Here is a 19,900-nt window from a genome sequence, read left to right as displayed (position 1 = left end):
TCATATTGAATAAAAAATAGAGTTTCAGTTGCTTTAAAAGGCAAAACTAGTACTCGTGGATTGAAGTTCAGTGGTTCCAGAGTTTTGTCTAGTGTGGAAGGGACTTTCCAACAATTCTAACTCTCACAAGAACACAGGCTGTCTTAAGATAAACTGAGATGCCTGTCCAAGGGAACCTTGGAAAGGAACTGGAATATCTCCTGTGAGGATGTTGTAAAAATAAATCTGTGACTTGGGTGGAGGAAATCCACTTGCTGTAGTCCGGGAGTTGGCCACTTCATGGACTTTTTTTGTTTCCTTCCTGGTTGTTGGAGAATCTGGTAGATAAGTAGATGCCCTTGCCCCCAGAAATGAAGATTTAGTCATTGCTTTGCATATCAGGTCTCATTTTCTGATGCCCACTCAGCAAAATGGGTAACTTTATCACTAAGTGTTAAGACCATAGAGCTGTGATCAGCTCTGGCCCCTTTTCCATATTTGGCTATGTCGCTGAGTTCATTTAAATCTTGTGTTGAGTAAAACAAAAATTCCATAGTTTTGACTGCTCTTGCTAAGAGTAACTTTAGATTTATTTATTAGATCATGTCCTGATATGTCAGTATGAGCCATTTTTTAAAGAATTTGAGCAGAAAAGTTCATAACTTGTGTTATAATGAACATATTTTTTTGTCTAATCAAAGTCCTAGATTCTTCTCCATATTATTATTACTTAGGTACTTTGGCTTAATCAAAAATATAATGCTCCCAACAATAAAGATAAATTTAAAAATAAATAAATAAATTTAAAAATTTTTAAAAAACCTCAAAAAAAAAAGAATAAACTCTGTTTCATGTAAAAACAAAACAAAAATATGATGCTTTATGGATCATTTCCAAACCCTGAGGAAATTTTAAGCCTTTCTTTGCAGCTTTTTTGTTGCTGTTAACCCTCACCCAAGGATATTTTTCCATTCATTTTTAGAGAAAGTAGAAGGGAGGGAGGGGAGGAGAGAGAGAGAGGGGAAACATTGAGATGAGAGGGACACATCCATTGGTTGCCTCCCGCACGTGCCCCAACCTGCGCCAAGGATCGAGCCTGCAGCCCAGGTATGTGCCCTTGACCAGGAATTGAACCTGCAACCTTTTGGTGCGCAAGCCGATGCTCTAACCACTGAACCACACCAGCCAGGGCTCCAGCTTATTTTTAATAAACTTTTCCACTATATTTTATGCAACAATGGAGATGTTCTGCTAATAATAACCCATAGTAACTTTCCAGTTGTGAAAAAGAAAACAAAACCTTGTGCTCTTGTTAACTGTGTATTTGTACATGGAATGATCTGGTGGAGCTAAAGCATTAGGAGGTTTGTCCTGTTATTTTTAGAACTCTGTATCACTGCGCCCTTTTTGCCGGAGTGGTTCCTGGCTAACTTTCCCATGAGTTTTTAACCTTCTCACTAGGCTTTGCTTATGTAACAGGAAACAGGCTGTCAGGAACAAATAGTGGCGTATCAGGAGCACACATTAGTAGCAAATGATTTAGTTTGCTCTGCCCGTCGCTCTCTTAAAGTAGACCATTCAGTGATCTCAACTTTAAGATTTTGCTGTGGCATTCCTAGGCTAAAATAATACAATTTCAATCGGGGAAAAGCCCAATATTTTACCAAGACCATGATTGAGTCCGAGCGACGGAGAAGATGAGCTTGTTATAAGGTGAACTTTGCAGCGGTGTCATGTCCTGGGACTGTGGGTTTAAGTACATCTTCGCTTTTTCTCCAACTCTGAAGGCAGGAGTGATGTGCAGGCTTCAGGGGAGAGATGACATCGGACGAATTGAGCTGGTCCAGAAGCTGGCGAGAGAAAACTGTCAGTTTTTGCAGACAGACAAAAAGGAACAGGAGAAATCTGAACACGTAAGCCCTTTCCTCTTGATGGTGCAGGTTCGGAGGGGTGGGAAATGTTTCTGTCTGGTTGTATGCTTGAAGGAAATAATTTTTTACTTAAAATTCTTTAAGGTTTGGCTTTTTATATTTTCCCCCCAAGAGCATCCTCCTTAGTAAAAATGACTGCTCAAAGCCAGTGGTTTACAACACTGGATTTATAAGAGGACTCTTAAATTGTGTAGAAATAAAAGGACACATGTAAGCAGCTATGAATGCATGTCTGTTTGTGATCCTGAGTTGCTGGCTTTCAAGTTGGACTTTGGGGATTTCATCCCATCAGAAAGTTTGTGGAATATGGATTTTGAAAGAACGTACACTTTTTATGATTGATTAGTACAAGGGTGGTTCTAGTTACCAAACAAATGTATCCCGAGTCCCTAGAAATAGACAAGAACAGATTATAGATGCTCTCACCAGGCGGGAGAGTCAGAAGGGAGTTTTCCCAGCGTCTTGTGAATGTTTGTGTTCCAACAAGAGTTATATTGTCTGGATGTGGTTAAACTGGAGGGAAGGGACGCTGGGCTCGGTCCCCTGAAAGCAGTTATTCAGATTGAGCCTTAGAACCAATGCCTCTGCTGTCATGCTGGGAAGACAATGGAGCCACTTTCTTCTGCTGAGCATTGTTGCCTGTTGACTTTTGTTGTTATTTGTAAGACTTCACTCTCAGTGCTGAACTAGCCAGTGTTGCTCGCGAAGGGGAAAATTCCTCTGTGCTTATAAACATGTCTTTCTCTGACTTTCATTTTTCCTTGGAATTTTATTTTCAACCCTTTCCAAAGGGAAAAAGTGCTTCATGCGTTTTCTGCTCCAAGGCTGTCAATACCAATGCCAGGGTTTTTACTGAGCAGGATTTGAGCATGTTCAAGGTTAGCAGGCTGTTTGGTTTAATGACATAACACATCTCCCACGGTGTAACATCAGGTTCTAACAATTGGTGCTAAAGGGGCAAGATAATTCGGCAATTTCAAAGCCTTGTAACTGAGCTGTTTCAGGGGTGACTGTTGACTTGACAAATGGAGGTCTCAGGAACCTTCACTTTGCTAGGTACTATTGAAAAATTTAGGTTGTTGAAAGCACCCTGAAGGTTGGTTGACGGTATCAAAGACTAACTCCTAACCCCTGCCTCATCTGTGGCATATTTGAATATCCCAGCCCATGACTTAAATTTCTCAAAACAATATTCCTTTTGATTTTTTTTATTAGAAGAGTAACATTTTCATATGCCATATTTCATTAATTTTAAGATGCACATCTTCCCCACTTTTCAGCAGCTCCGAAATCAGGATGGGCCTTAATGATTGATGACATGAAAACATGTTATAGTTTAGTTGTGGACCCTTTTCTTTCCAAGTGGTCCTTAAAATGAATGACATATTTTACAGTGCATTGCATATTCGATTCAATGGACCAACAACAACCTGAGCATAGGGCAAGATCTTTTGAAATCAAACAAGCGGTAGAGTACCACTTCACCAAGCCTTAGGCCCCAAACAACTTTATGCTTATTTAAAAAGTACTTGTGTTGCCTTTGACCTATATTTAGTTCAATCCAGAATACTATAGTTATAGCTAATGAGAACATAATACCATCCAAATATGTAAAAATGGAAATCTGAAGTTGGTGCCAATGACTGTAAATACTTTTAACGTGAGACAGAAATTTAGTCATAGGAGGTTAGCAACTTTGCTTATGTTATCTACTCTGTCATCTTCAAACCTTCACGTTAAGATTGTAAAATGGAGCTCTGAGGTTTTTTCACTTCTTGCGTAATGTCATAACATGGATGCGCTAACAGCTCTGAGGTGTTGGTGTTTCTGGGAGGAAAGATGGACTATCAATAAACATTGGAACTATGGCTTTTTCTGTGTAGACTTTTCCTACTGAAGCTGAAAGTAAGGAATGGTTAGGAGCTTTCTTCCTTGGTGATAAATATAACGGAGACATTCTGTGGTCTCCTTCCTACAGGATGACACCGGTTGAACTAATCTTGTTTTTTCTGTATTTTAATTTTTCAATTCCAGTTGACATTCAGTACTATTTTATATTAGTTTCGGGTGTATAACATAGTGGTTAGACATTTCTATGATTGATGAAATGCCCCCTCGTAAGTCTAATACCCATCTGACAACATACATGGTTATTACGATATTATTGACTACATTTCCTATGCTGTACTTTATATCCCCATGACTATTTTCTAAATTTCAATTTGTACTTCTTAATCCCGTCACCTTTTTCACCCAGTCCCCCAACCTCCCTCCCCTCTGGCAACCATCAGTCTGTTCTTTGTATCTATGAGTCTGTTTCTGTTTTGTTTGTTTATATTGTCCATTTAGGTTCCACATATAAGTAAAATCATATGGTATTTGTCTTTCTCTGTCTGACTTGTTTCACTTAGCATGCTACCCTCTAGGTCCATCCCTGCTGCTGCAAATGGTAAGACCTGATTCTTTTTTATGGCCGGTTAATATTCCATTGTATAAAGGCACCACTTCTTTATCTATCACCTATTGATGGGCACCTAGGTTGCTTCCATCTTCCATCTTCAAGGCTGATGCTCCACTAAATGGATTATTTGATACTAGATGCGTATACTTTTTATAATAGTTTATCGGTAATAAAAACCATTTGGTAGGTTATATTATTCCTTTATGTGTTAAGCATTCAATATATTGATACCTGTCCTTGCACGGTGAGGTCACAGTGTCCCTAAGGTGGGTGCAGCATTTTCATTTTCCCTGCCCTTCCTTTCTTTTCAATAGCCATCGTCTGCTCTTACTCATAAAAACTCAATTACAACACACAGCATGTACAGAGGAAACTACAGTTTACTTAGTGTAAACCTAGGCCTGCAGTTTCCTCTACTTGTTATAACAATAGCAAACCCTGGAGTGACATACAGGTTTCCTTTTTCATGTTTTAAAAATGCTTCATCTACCTCATCTACCATTCCTGGGCCAAAGCTGGTTAATGAGGCAGTGGTAAAATTCGAGTTAGAATTCGAGTTGCCTATCGAGTCATTCTTTTTACTAAACTGCATTGCTTCCCCAGTTCTAGAATGCCACATCCCCTTTTATACATACGTGCCAAAATGAGAGAGCTACTGCACAGAGGAAGACATGAATTTGATAGAATAAAGCTTTTGTTGCTAGTATGTCTTATTACAAATTGAAGGGTCTCAGAGCTTTCTGAGTAGGCATTTCTAATATTTGCCTAAACTGGTTAATGCCATGATTATAAATGCATGCAATTAGAGACACACTTCACTCTGTGCTTCTGCCAAGGTGTTTCTGAAATGAAAAAAAAGTTAAATGTATAATTCTCACAAGTTTCTCAGGAAGCACTTGGTTTTCCTAATTTCTATGAGCTAGCTGTAGGCAAATTTACCCAGCAGTTCTTCCTAAGTGTTGAAAATTATGTGAGAACTTTAAGAAGGGGACAGAAATTGGCTATTTCTTCTAAATATTATGCTAGTGAGATTAACATTTGGTCATTAATTCTTTAAAGAAATTACCTTTTATATAGGCATCCTATTTCCTAGTCTTAATTCTATGATTATATTGATAGAAGGAGGGGCACATGTTGCCAAGTGGGGACTTTTGAGCTTGACCTTGAAGGATGACTGATGGTCATAGAAGGGCAGGGTGGGGAAGAGTTTTAGGCTGAGGGACTGGCAGGAAGACACATGACTTGAGCCCTGGGTGATTCATGGGGAAAGAAGGCAATGGGCTGTAGGGGAGGTTAGAATTCAGTTGTGAAAGACCCAGTAAGCCAACCTAAGGAGTGGAGACTTGCTTTTCTGGCAAAGGAAAGCCATCCAAGATGGGAAGCGGCATAATCTGATGTGGTCTTCATAAGATCTCTCCCGCATTTCTTTAGAGGAATAATTTAGAGGAAAGTGTTGGCGGGAACCCTTAGGGAGCTGTTGTAGTGAGTCAGTTGAAAGATGTAAGCCTAAACCAAGGAGGTAACTATGGGAAATAAGAAGGCTGTAGACTTTGAGAGTCATTTAGGTGGTGAAATGTGTGTGTGTGTGTGTTATTTCATATTAAGCAATTCTTGAATTTTTATTAAGGATTTTTGGTATTGTGCTAAACATAAGAATATTCTGTTTATCACCAGAATGGTTGGTCACCTTTGCCAAAAAGATGCATAAGACATTTACCTTGCTTTGTTTTCCTGCAGGGTGTCTCATAAGGCACACAGTGTTTATCTCATTAACAAACTATTAGATGAGGCCTCTGGGTAACAGTATGGGGACTACATAAACCTTCTTCTTAGACCAGACACCTTGACAATACCTTAACCAGCGAGAATCTCTGGAAGCCCCAGAATAAACTAGATTATTTGGCCAAAGCTTTGGCATTTGCTGCAATGATGTGTATGTCTTCTTCAGAATTAACTGTGATTTAGGGACACTCCCCTGACCCATACAGTCTGAGTTGGTGTTGCTGTGCTGTTGTTCTAGAGCACTCTTGCTTACTTCTTCATTCAGTATGCCTCTATTAAAGCTGATGTTGTGGTAGCTTCAACCTGGAGGTCGGATAGTCAGGCTCCCACCCTGAAGGAGTATAGTCAAGTTGTGGAGAAAAGACACTGACATAGATAACAGGTACAGGGAAGCAGTGATGACAATCCCAAGAGAAGACATAGGCGTTAGAAGAAGAATTTACACCTGGAGGGACAGGATTCTCTTGTGGCTGATGTTGAGTTTCATGAGGACCTTAAAGTAGGTTTTAGGTTGGATTTAAATAATTCAAGTAGAAGAAAAGCAATTCCCAGTGGAAGGAGTAGCGAAAATGCACAGAAATGTCAAAATGGAAGGTTTTTTTTTTTTGGAAATCCAAAACCATTCAGTGTCCCCAGAGGACCACAGGTGGGGGTGAGGGAGGAGATTCTATGTCCCCAGAGGACCACGGGGGGGGGGGGTGAGGAAGGAGAAGGAAGACAGTGAGAAAAGAGATTGGGACCAGACTGTGGAGAACTCTGAGGGCTGAGAAGCTTCCCTTCATTCTAGAAATAACGAGGAGCCATTGACTAGTCTTGGGCGTTTTTATAAGAGAGAGGATGGGGGAAGCCTGTGTGAGGCAGATGCTGTCCTTTCAGTTTGACGGGTCAGGAAGCTGAGGCCGCTGCGTGGTTAGCGGAGCCGGCCTGAGCGTGGACTCGGGTCTGATGGCCCCTCGGCCATCGTCATTGGAGGGGGGACCGAGAAGGACCAGGAAGCTAAGATGGCAAGAATCACGACAGCCCTGAGGAAGAGGTCTGATTAGCAGGACAGCCCCGCAGGACAGACAGACGGTTACTTATTGAAATGGTGGGCTTAGGTGCGGGAAGGATCCGAGAGACAGGGATGCAGCGGTGCTTGCTGAGTTGGAGCCCTTGCTCAGATTTGAAAAGCTTGTAAGCTGTTCACGTTTTATCGGTAAAATAGCCGTATTAAAATATACATTTAGATATGGGTCCTGTTTTCTGGAACACAGCTGCACTGCTTACCAGAAAACCGAAACTATGCTTTCCCCGAAATGTCGTTTACGCTGTGCAGTGAAGTTACGTGCAAACACCAGCAGCAGCTCCGGAGCCGAGCCCCCGCCTCCAGATTGCAGAAAAGGGGGTCCGTGAGGCGTCCGTGAGAGCTGTGCCGAGCGGCACCTGCCCTGGGGACCCTGTCTGCACCCCTCCCTCGCCCCACCCGCTTTCTTGGGTTCCTGTGCTGAGGCCGGGCCCACCCTACTTCCTTCCCCCTTCCTGCCTCGCTTGTGAAATGTGGGTGGGAAGGGGCTTTGCACTCGCAGGCTGCCGGAGTAGGGCCCGCGCCCATCCCCAGCCGGGGTTTCCCTCTCCCTGCTTCCTGCAGCCTCATCCTGGAATTCTGCCCACGTCAAAGGGTCCTTGTTCAAGGGTTACTAGGGCAGAAGTGGCCCGGAGTGTTCTGGCTGCTGTCACTCTCATTTCACACGTTAAAAGTTGGCCGCTGCCTTTTTCCAACTTTCACCTTTGTTAAAATAAAAAGCTGAAAGTCCTCTTTTCCCTCTGTATGAAATACTGAAAGGCAAAGAGGCATCACCATTCTGTATTCACAGTTGCATTATCCACCTAGTCAAGTAAAGTTAAGAGCAATCTTGGCATTATTTGACGCTTACTCTTAATTTAATTTAACCAAGAAACTACCTCAAGACAATAAGAATCTTATGACGTTACTGGTTAGTGTTGAAGGCCAGAATTCAGGCATAATAGGCGATTCCTAAGGCATTAAATTGCCCACCTATAAACTGAGAAGTTGCTAGGTGGAAACCATGTTATTTTTCTTAATAACAAAACCCTGACTTTGTGTTGGTTTGGTACTAAAGCACATTTTCAGAGGAAATAGCTTCCTTGAGAGTAATTTTAGTTCATTTTTAACCAGCATTAATATGGCCACCAGAGTAACACAAAAGTGGTTCAAGATAAGTTCTTGACTCCAAGCAGTTTACAATCTAGCTGGTGGGGAACTTCACACATGAGAAACAAGTAACCCTTCAAGACAGCATTTAATGAAGTGTTTTAAATAATTCCACAGGCCTGGCCAGTGTGGCTAAGTGGTTGAGCATCACTGTTCAATTCCATGCCCAGGTTGGGGCCTCCATCCCCAGTAGGGGGCGTGCAGGAGGCAGCCAATCAATGACTCATCATTAATGTTTCTATCTCTCTCTCCCTCTCTCTGAAATCAATAAAAAAGCATATTTAAGTAATTCCACAGGCTTTCAGAGAGTGAAAAATACCTCCCATAAACATATTCCCCAATTGCATTAATCATGCTCTTCAAACACAGGGTTTACAAGTTGAGTTCACTTAATTCTGAGTGTGTGTATGTGTGTGTGTGTGTGCGTGCACGTGCGCACGTTCCTTCAGAAGAATGGCAGCCAGGCAGCCGGTGAAAGTCAGTGATATGCTATGTGCTGGAGCCATCTGCTCATTAGCTGTATTTTTAGGTTCTCACAAGAAGCCCATTGCAAGTCCCCCCAGTTATAAAAATTTAGTTTCAGCATTTTTAAAGATGGAGGGGTTTGTCATTATGCTTTTTTTGTGTATTTTTCTGAAAATATCCACGTTTATTTTAAAAAGCCCAATTAAGAAAATTGATACTAGCTCAGTTAGTTAGATTTATTGAGCTCATGTTTTGTATTCTCCAAGGATCTTGTAGTCTCTGCAGTACAGATGCTGCTCCCTGAGTTTAGTAAGTTCCCGCTGAATTAAAATAGCCATATCATCTCAATTATGTTAGAGAAATCATTAAGGTGAAATATTGAAAAATAGGCTATTTTTCTTTGGCTTTTGGCATCCTCATTGGTAGACCCCTGGCAACTATCTATTCTTTCGTTTTCTACCTGCATCAAGTTCTGATGTGAATTAACATAACAATTGTATTGCCTTATAGATTGTTGTCTGATCAGATAACACTAGAAATCTTTGCTAGTTCAGTTTCATTTGGGTATATAATAGACACTTTAAGACAATAATGTAGAGAAAAGCTAACAGTTCTTCACAGACAGATGGACAGTCCTTTATGACAATGTGTACTACTGAGGCATGGAGACATAACATGAAGAGATATCAAGAAGTAGAGGGACACAGGTACCAATTTACCATGTGCCTTGGGTCCCAGCGTTGCCCTGATACATCACTGCCTTCAGGGAGCTAATGCTCTGCAGGAAACTCAGAGGCTGAGTTCAGTTACCTGTACAGCATTATACAGGGCACTATGGAAGCTTGTCCCACGGAGCTCAGCTGGTCCAGGGAGACATGCATGTGTCCCTGATGGAGAGACAGAATCGGAGGGGTCAGAAGAGTAACCAGGAGGAGTGAGAAAAGATGAGCATTCCAGGTGGGCGAAGGAGCATGTGTGATAACCTGAAGGCTCTAATGCAGGGGATGCTGCAGCTTTAGAAGCAAAACCAGGTGTCTGGACCATAGGGGCCAGGGGCAGGAGGGAAGGGGCAGGCCAGTGAGTGAGGCACAAGGGGTCAGAGGATACAGGGCCTTACAGGCTTATCCAAAAATTGTGTGCTAAGAGCAAGGTTCAGCTCTTGTGAGGAATTTAGTAAGTAAGAGAGAAAGATGATTAGGTTCGAATTCCTGAGGTTCCTCTGCTGCATTGTGGAAATGGTTTGCGGAAGAGCAGGTCACATGCATTGCTCTCAGAGCTTTCTTTCTGACTCTCCTCTTCACATGTCTCTGTTGGTTCTACAAAAGCTGACTCTGATTCAGTCCTGTTTTTGTAGAAATGAATTTGCAGCTTGCATGTACTATGAACATTTTCTGTTCACAAACACCACACGGGCATATATGTTCACTTTAAATATACTCACTCTGCTGTATGGTGTCTGCCCCAGATTGATTCAGCCAATGCTTGGTGATTTCTGAGAGATTCGAATACTTCCAATTGATAAAGATGAGGAAAGGGAATTTATAAAAGATTTCCATATGGGATGCAGAGGACCATTTTTTCCTTTTGCACCAAGTGGGTGGGAAGGAAAAATTCCATCTGGCATACAGCAGCCCTAAATGTTGTTCTAAGATAGCGAAAATAGGAGATTGCTGAAAATACCGTAACAGAACACAACAGACTGTGGGCAAATGTGCAGTACATATTTCTCTAATAAGTCATATTAAATGCCCATATTTTACTTAAAACATGACCATGTTCTTATTTGTCATTACATGAAAATTTGTCTTTAATTTTTTAAAAATAGTCCACTCTGTCACTGAAGGGAAAATGACTTGTTTTCATCTTTGGGAGTCAGTGCTGTCGCAGTTACGGTTGCCTGGAATAGGTTTTTTTCTATTTTTTTTTTTTTCTTTTCCAATATTTTCCTCCTATAATTAAAAAAAAAAAATGGAGCAATAAGATATCGCATGCACGTTCCTTTATTGTACATTTGGACATAATTAGGTGAACAAAGCTCAACAGTTTTAACAAACACTTGTGAATGTTCTCTTTGTCCAGGTTCCAGGAATGGCTGGGCAGGACTGAGGCAAGCTGAGTCAAAATTAAGGATTAGGGGCTCCTCAAGATCCAAGGAACACCTAGAGGGAGAGAGTAATGGTGATAATAAGACAATTAAGGTGGCAGGAAGTAGCTTGGGGGTAGGGATTTGTTAGGAGGCTCATGAAAATGTAATGAGTCAGAGGCGCATAGCTTGGTGTGACCACAAAGGTGGGGGTGGGAAGGAAAATATTAAGGTAAGATTTTGGCCCTTTGCAATCAAAGAGAGGAGAGTATAGACTTCATACAGGTGATTCTTTAAACCTTTCATGGTCTTCCCTTGGCTAGGATTTATAGAGTTAAAACACGCTCTGTATTGATACTCCCAGGAATAAAGAACTCTAACGATCCCCAAATGGTGTGATGCATAATAAAATCCCAAAATGAATTTTATGGTTGACGGATGCTATCACTTTCTCCCTGCTCAGTGAACTTACTGTTATTACAAGTTGGGGGATTGCAATGATGAGTTATTTTTCTAAATCAACCTGAGTATCGTGGAGTTTTCCTCTGAGAGTCACGGGTATTGGGAAGAACTTTCGATGTCACGTGTCTTGGTTGCTTGGGTAAGAAAACATGTCATTCAAAAACTGGCACCTGCTCAATAGGATTATAGAGTTTCTTCTAAAATGGGCAGTTAATGCTGTACAACCCATTAATTCTGTTGGAGGTTCGTTAAACACGAGAAAATGTTTAAAAAATATTTTCATTGATGATATTCTTTTAGTGAAATAGATACCTTTTAGCCTCTGTAATCAGAAGCAAAAATTATTAATAAAAATAGCAATGAGCAGAGATCTAACAGAGGTTTGTTAGAGAAAGTTGCATTCAGTCTTTGTGGTCTTTTCTCTCTGTGTTCCTGATGCTGTATTTTGTGGGGCCCTAAGGCTAGGCCAGCCTGATCGAAATGACCTTTGCCCCAGTAAAACATTTCCATTGAACTGCTTCTCCCCTACTTATCAGCCATTACGCAGTCCGAAAATTAGCACAGCATCTCCTGAAAGCCAGGCACAAACAATTTGGTCAGCAAAGAATAAATGGGATCATTCAGTGCTTCTTATTAAACACCCATAGAGAAGCACAGACCTACAGATTATCTCCGTATTAGAACAATACTTAGACATGACTCTAAAAACAGGGGAACCGAGAGGGTAATTGAAGCCATGGAGATAACTGTCTCCCTTAGCAATTTGTACAGCTTGAATTTTAAAAGATGTGAGTAGAGCTAGAATATAAAATAACAGACAGGAGCACATGTGGCCCAGGTGGTGTTGATTTTTTATACCTACAGGTGTGATGAAGGGATAAGCAACCAAGGTGATGAAGGGAAGATTTCAACCTTGACCTTGGATAAGGCAGAATTCTGACCAACCCTTAAAACCCAAGAGAAGAAACCTTGGAACAAAGCAGAGAGCCAGCCCTCTTCTGATTGTCTTTGAGGGAATACACTTGACTGCCAGACGCTTGTGGTCAGAAGCATTCACGACTTGCTGAACGATTACATGCCATTTCCATTGTAATTCAGCAATCAAATCTGACCTTTATCTCAATTTTCAGTAGATCCCATTTCCGTCCCAAGTCAGTAAATTCCTGTCCTTCGGTATTACTCATAATCTTGGCACACGTGGGAGATCTGCACAGACCTGAGAAAAGTCCGCCACACCCTGGAAAAATCCTTACTAATAAAGATCAGAGTGGCCCTGGGTATATTCAGCAGCTGCAGCTGCTTACCCCCCTGGGCCCCACCCTCTGCTGTTTGCCAGTTTGGGATCTTAGGTTTGACTTCTACTTTGCTCCACATGTGGCTGCTCCAGAACCTTCAGGGAAAGATGTAGTGAGAGCGTTGGTGATGGTCCCCTTTAGGCCCAAACCTAAGTGGTTTTTAAAATATATATATGTTTTTATTGGTTTTAGAGAGAGAGGAAGGGAGAGGGAGAGACAGAAACATCGATAAGAGAGAAACATCAATCTGCCGCCTCCTGCACGCCCCCTACTGGGGATCGAGCCCACAACCTGGGCATGTGCTCACCGGGAATCGAACTGTGATCTCCTGGTTCATGGGTCGATGCTCAACCACTGAGCCATGCCGGTGGGGCCAAACCTAACTTTTGAGACTGCTTCAATTCAGAAGAGAAAAGCCAGGAATGGTGTCTTTTCCTTCTGAGTGATACAGGATGGCAGGCTGTGCGGAAATCTCAGTCTAGGGGACCCTAGAAAGAAGAGTTGGGTAGCACAGGCCTATGGAAGACCCATAGTGATTTGAATGTGTCCTTAGCTGAATGTGGGGAATTCAGTCACTTACCTGTTCACTGGGGTCTTCAGACAGAGGCCAGCGTCCCTTATCACACAGTCAGAGATTTAGTTTCCCTACCCTTAGCAGCTTATCTCAGATGCCCATGCTCGAGCTCATAGAGATCGTTAGAAAGAATCTCCCTGGGTGAAGATGGGAGACAGTCCAATAGCTGTTTAGCTTGCTCCTACCTGCCACTCACGCCATTCAGCCACAACACATAAAGCTGGCTTTGTTGAAGGCCTAAGTAATTTTTAATCTCAGGAGAACTTTCCCCTTTTCACATACAGAGCACATTTTTTTAAAAGATCTGGCTAAGATTAATTTATTCTTGCCTCTATGCAGTGGGGAAAGCATTGGCTGAGCACCTGTGAAGCAGGCATCACAGAAATAGAACAGAGAGAGAAGTGAGCAAGATCTGATTTGAGCCCCCAAGGCACCCACCACTTAGTGAAGGAGCCGGGTGAGAAAATGAAGGCAGCAAAGCAGACAGAAGAGAATTTTAAAATAACAAAAAAGCTACAAAGAGGAAAAGAAGGATGTAGTGATAACAAACCACAATTCCCCCTCATGTTCTTAGTATGTATATCATGAGGCTTTCCTTATGTTTCCATAACATACTTTACTTAACCACCCTTCCCTTTGGGGTCAAACACGTTTTCAAAATTTTGCCTTTATAAATGATCTGACATGCACATCTCTACAAAAAACTCTTGACCTAAGTTGATATTTCTTAAGGATAAATTTCTAGCTGAGTAATTACTACCTACAGGTATGAACTGTGTTAATCTTTTATGTTTTTGCTTAACTACTTTCCATAAGCATGTGCCAGTTTTCACTTACATCAGCAACACATGAAAGTACTTGTTTTGTGATGCCCTTACCCGCTAGGATTCTTAGGAGGAGAAACCAAGTATTCTTGTCAGGATAATGGGGGGTGGGGGGGATATATTATTTTGTTCAAATTTACATTTCTTTTCTAGTGAGGTTGAGTATTCACAATTCATATTAATTCACTTATCTTTCTTCTGTAAATAATCTGTTTACCTCCTTTGCCCATTTTTCCATTGGGATTTTTCTCATTGATTTGAATAAGCTCTTTAAATATTAAGGATATAAATCTTTGTCATATTTGTTGCATGTGGTTTTCCCCATTTCGTTTCTTACCTATTTACTTATTTTTATACATATATGAGCAAAACTGTTTATTCATATTTTTAATTTAAAATTGCTTTTAAAATTAGAAAGCCCTTCCCAATGTTTTGGCCGAATACTCAATTTTATTTATTTTCTTCTATTTCTTCTAGAGTGCCACTTTCCACACAGGGCTTCAGTATACCTGGGATTTATTTTTGTAATGCAAAAGTAAACTTTCTTGATTAGCTATCACATACAACATTTTTCTTCATTTAATTTACTATTTTTGTTACCAGTATTTAAAAAAATCCATTTTATTCTGGAGGAAGTGAAATTCTGTTGACAAAGTTCCTCCAAATTAAATTTATTGAGTACAAAGTTAGTGAGTCATATTACCTCTGTGAGCTTTAGTTTCCTCATTTCTAAAGTTAAAAGATGAAAGACCTAAGGTTTTTTCTAGCTCCAAAATTCCTTTCTTAAATTGAAGACCCCCCCCCCCCCAAGTTCAGCAGCATCCATACTTTTGAGTGTTAAAACAATTTGGGAGGAAATAGCATCATGTTATGTGGATACCAATTGATTATTCAGGAGGCTTTGAGTTTTTACTCTGGTATAATATGCCTGTCGATGCCAAGAATCATTCTGTTCTTTTATGTTCTAAAAATACTCCTGTGGATAGAACTTCTAAAAATTTGCTCTATGTGAAATGGTACTGATATGGGACAGATGGCTGATCTAACATATCTCACTAGAAGGATCTCTGCTGTCAGGATATTAAAGCCGTATTTCAAGACAAGTCATTAAATATTTGGAATTGTTTTTCTGAGTTCAGAATGTCCTGATGAGGACTGAGATACGGAACTCCCAAGTAATGACAAACAAAAAAATACTTGATTTTACTGCTTTAAACTCTTGGAAATGACAAGAAATTGCCCTAGTTGTTTTTACTGGCTAAGTTCATTAGCTAACCCCTATCCACAGCCGAGCTCCAAACCACCACTTTTAGAAAATGCAAATTTATATCTCTCCCACATCTCTCTCATAAAGAATTTGCTCTTTGAGGGCAATCCCATGTTTTACTTGAACTTTTATCCCCAGCGTCCTAGTACTAGGCTTTCAGTCACTTTGGGAACCTGAATCTGGTAGAGAAGGCAATTGTGGGTGATTTGAAATGTTTCCCAAGTTCAAGCCCTCAGGCCAAATCTCTACAAATCCAAGTGGTACCAGCTCCAGGATTCCAGTTATCAGAGATTTAAAGTTTTAAATTAAAGGTTTTGTACTTTGGGAAATTAACCTGGAAATGACAAGCAGAAAAAGCAAGGAGGCTCGTCTCCAATGGTCAGTTTGTAACTGTGGACAAGCCTGTGGGAGAATTCATACTTGCTGAAGAGTAGACATAAACTTTCAAACTTCAATGAGTCATAGTTCATGGAGCAAGGACCTTACCTGGGCAGGTTTGTATATGCAGATTTCCATCCTCATGAGCAAGCCAAGTGCACACTGATACTCAGGAAAAGAGAATGTTTAGGTGTCTGTATTGTCACTTAAATACTTCCATTTCTTTTCAGTCCATTCTTATCATTTCCCCTCATACCCCCCCTAGAAAAAGAGGGAGTTCAGCCTACTACTGTGCAACCATATTTATTTTGTCATTTTTAACCCCTTCTCTTCCATTTTATTTCTCAATTTTGTTTGCCCCTCCAATAGTTTTAGCAATATTTTGTTGCATTTTTAAATTCTCTTAACCTATTTTAATATCAACTTTCCATGGCCGTGCAATGGACCAAGAGTGACAGGATCTTACCTTTCTCCCAGCCTCCTTGCAAACTGTGAAATGAGGTTTCTGAGATGGTTACTGCAGAGACCAAAGGTGTGCCTCTCTAAAAACATCAAGGAATGTGTGAAACGTGAATAAACAAGAGTGTTTACTTAAAATGCTTTGTCTCTCCGTGCTCCCATGCTAAGTGATCTAGCAGTTGCTATGGTAACTAGGAATCTTTTATTCCATAACTTGCTTAAGTGCTGAGGCTGCCCTTTTTATTTACGCTTTGCCCTCTCTGAAGTCACACACCTGCACCAGGGTACACACAGACACACAAGCATATTTGCAAGCACACACGCAGACACCCACAGGTAAATGCACATTGACATACATACAAAAGAGATTGAAAAAGTTATAGTTCCTTGACTTGAAGCCTTTGCATTTTCTAAGTATATTACTTTATACTATCTTTATATTTTATTTTAAAATTTTTTCCAGCTTTATTGAGGTATGATTGACAAATAAAAATTATATCTACTTAAGGTGCATGATGCGATGTTTTATTATACCTATGCATTGTAAAATGATTACCACAGTCAAGCTAATTAACATAGCCATACCTCATATAGCTACCATTAGGGAGAGACAGAGAGAGGAAGGGAGAGAGAGACCCTTAAGAGCTACTCTCTCAGCAAATTTCAAGTATTTGATACACTTTAAATTTGAAGAATGCTTCTTTTAGATCTGTTTAGAGTTAAGAGCTAGCTTTTTCTATAAGGAACAAACTAAACTGACAAACAAAAGAGAACCAGAGGCATGAATACGTGGAACTGACCGACAGAGGTCAGAGGGGAGGGGATGGAGGGAACTAGATGGAAGAAGTTGGACACAGACAACATGTGGTGATGGCCAAAGGCAGTGGGGCAGGGTCTGGGTGGAGGTGGGGAAAGTGGGGACATCTGTAATAGTGTCAACAATTTTTTTTAAACATTATTAATTACAGCCCTAGTCGGTGACAAGTGTATCTGCTACTATAATATAGAGACTTTGAGTCATAATTTAGCATAGGTTTTTATCCCATCTTTGGGCTGCTTGGGAAAGTCTAGGATTTGAAGCCAGGCAGGTCTGTCTTCACTTGGTGTGGCTATCAGTTTAATTTGATTCAGGCCATAAGTTCTTTTAAGGGCTGCTATCATCTGAGTTTAATTTTTGTACTAAGAATTGGTTATTACCCATGGAATAGAAATGGACCCCACCCTTTGCATGGGGTCGAGTGTAAAGCAAATTGTAGGATGTGAAATGCGCTAAACTGATGTAGGTATTAGACAAGAAAGAGTGTCCAGACAAAGCATGCAAGAATTACATTAAGTCAGGCAGGGAAATGCTAACACACTCTACTCTAAAGCTATTGGAGTGTGAGTTGTTTTCCTGGCATCGAGAGGGTGGATTGCATGACCTGCGTGGGGGCATCTAAATTCATGAGTTGACACGAGCTTCTCTGGAAGCGGAAAGGTCAGGTGTGCCGGATCATCCCCATTCGTGTCCCCTCCTTCACTCTAGCCCTGCTCTGCGCTGCGGGCACTGAGTTCTGACCCCCCCTATGGACTGTCACCCACAATCATTTGCCTCCCACCGTCAAGTGGGACTTGGCTATTGGGAAATGTCGCAGATCAGCACGTGGGAGAGAGGTCAGGGTGTTTCTTCCCACCTCTGTCCTGTCTCCTACTGCAGTCCTGGCCATGACCGCACACCCCGGTGACTGCAGCTCCTCCTTGGGAGCCTCTGTTACGCCTGTAGCTCCCGGTGGGATCCAGTACTCACTCTGACCTCCTCTTGCCCTTCTTTGCTGGTTTATGGTTATCTCACCATTTTTTGGTTAATTTCCTCAAACCTACCTACACGCCTGTAAATAATAGCCCCTTCATTAACACGTTCAGAACCCTGGCTACGTGTGCTTCTCTTTTTTGCCAGGATGATCCATTAAGCTAAAAAAGCATATTGAAATGTATACATGGGACGCAAAGATACTGACTTCATATTTCTAGACTTTACAGTCCTATCTCCCCCGCTCTTTTCTGCAGTAGGTTTACTGGTGGAAATTGGCCTCGGGGTCAAAGTCCCGGGCTTGCCCTAATTTAAGGGTTCTTAGACAAGTCGTTTTACATGGTAGTCATTAGCGGCAATAAGATTTAATTAAGTACAGTTCTTCTCTAGCAGCCGGAGTTTCCTATCCAGTCTTGCTTACTGGTCTCCTGTGGGAGTTCGTTCACGTTGCGGAACAACTTTGTGTTTCCTTCACACCTACGGAAGTCAGACTTTACCTAGATTTTGTAACTTTGGGAATGATGAATCCTATTGGTCCCACTTAGGCTTTACTTTGAGTTATTAATCTTAATATGTGTGAGATTTTTAAAAGGAAGCAATTATCATGATTTAAATACTCCGGTTCTGCCAGAGTCGCCTGCACAAAGATGTATGGGATGTCCCAAAAAATTGTGTACACACACTTTGAATAATTATAAAGGCAATGTTGATTAAAATACATTTCATTTTCAAAATTGAGCTGTCAGCTGTTAAAGTGTGTATGCATTGTTTTGGGACACCCCATCTTTGTCAGGTCAGCACTTTGCACTCTGATCAATCTGAACCCCTGCTCACCTTCACACACATCTGCCTACTTAATCTTTCCCTTAGTGTACTCTCCTAATCAGCTCTATCTTGCCAGCAATATTTTTTTACCTTTTTTTTTTCAATCTGTTTACTTTTTTCCCCCAGGAGAATAAAGAATCATGAGATACACTGTCAGCAAATTTTGTGAAGGTTGTTCTCAGGCAAAATTGTTTTTGGCCAGAAGAGATTTTTTTTTTCCGATGAGTGCATCAATTCTGCTGTACCCACATTTACAGGACAAGAATAGATGTGGACACTGGCGGTTCCGTTTGCTAAGTGTGTGTGGATTTCCGTAGTACAAGATGAGAAGAGATACCCAACTGCTAACTCATGTGCATCTTTCCTGTTTAGAAGAGACAACACTTTGGCTTCTGTGAGAAAAGGAGAATCAAGGCAGCTGAATTTTGTAGCATCTTGGTGTTGGGAAAGATGCTGAGGTCATCTTGTCCATTTCCCACTCACTGAAGAGCTGTCTTCACTTGTTCTATAATGTTGACAGGCTCTGCTCCAGATGACAGAGAGCTCATTGCCTCTCTGTTGTCAATACTCCTTAAATTAAGCTACAACTTTCCTCCTAGAACCTCATGAATAATCCTATGGCTCCCTTTCTTACAAGGCAGGGAGCTCAGAGTGGAAATTACTTACTATGGTTTCATTCTCCAGATCTCTTCTTTCTTAGACACTCCAGCTACCTGAACTGTACCTCACAGTGTATGTTTCTCAAATCCCCTTGTAGCTCCTTGGTGCCCACAAGTGAATTTATACTTTAGAAGGGAGACAAAAAAATTGTATCAACATGTGCTCCTGAGAATGCCGAGTCAAAAGGACTCACATGCTGCCCAGGGCTTCACAGAGAAGGGCCAAGCAAATCAGACTGGGGAAGCAGGGGGGCTTCCTGGAGGAGGTGATTCTTGAAGTCAACTTTGTGGGATGAATAAAAGTTAGACCAAGAAGGTTATGATATGAAAAGAGTCATACAAGCTACTGGCTATAAATGCTTTCTTAGTCTGTTCCAGCAGCTATAACAAAATACGACAGACTAGGTGGCTTATAGACAATAGAAATTTATTTCTCATAGTCCTGTGAGATGAAG

The 19,900-nt window shown here is 41.1% G+C and overlaps 1 protein-coding gene across 1 annotated transcript in view; it reads left to right on the top strand.

Moving 5' to 3' along the window:
* RAPGEF5 (Rap guanine nucleotide exchange factor 5) overlaps positions 1–19,900 on the top strand; it is a 192,152-nt gene that overhangs the window by 103,363 nt on the left and 68,889 nt on the right. Inside the window, exon 9 of the mRNA XM_081147885.1 lies at positions 1,767–1,892. Coding sequence (XP_081004011.1) covers positions 1,767–1,892 — 126 coding nt within the window. The remainder of the gene's footprint in view (positions 1–1,766; positions 1,893–19,900) is intronic.

The sequence above is a fragment of the Miniopterus schreibersii genome, assembly GCF_964146895.1.
Source record: "Miniopterus schreibersii genome assembly, chromosome: 9".
Classification (NCBI taxonomy): domain Eukaryota; kingdom Metazoa; phylum Chordata; class Mammalia; order Chiroptera; family Miniopteridae; genus Miniopterus; species Miniopterus schreibersii.
This window is presented reverse-complemented; position numbering and strand designations above follow the sequence as displayed.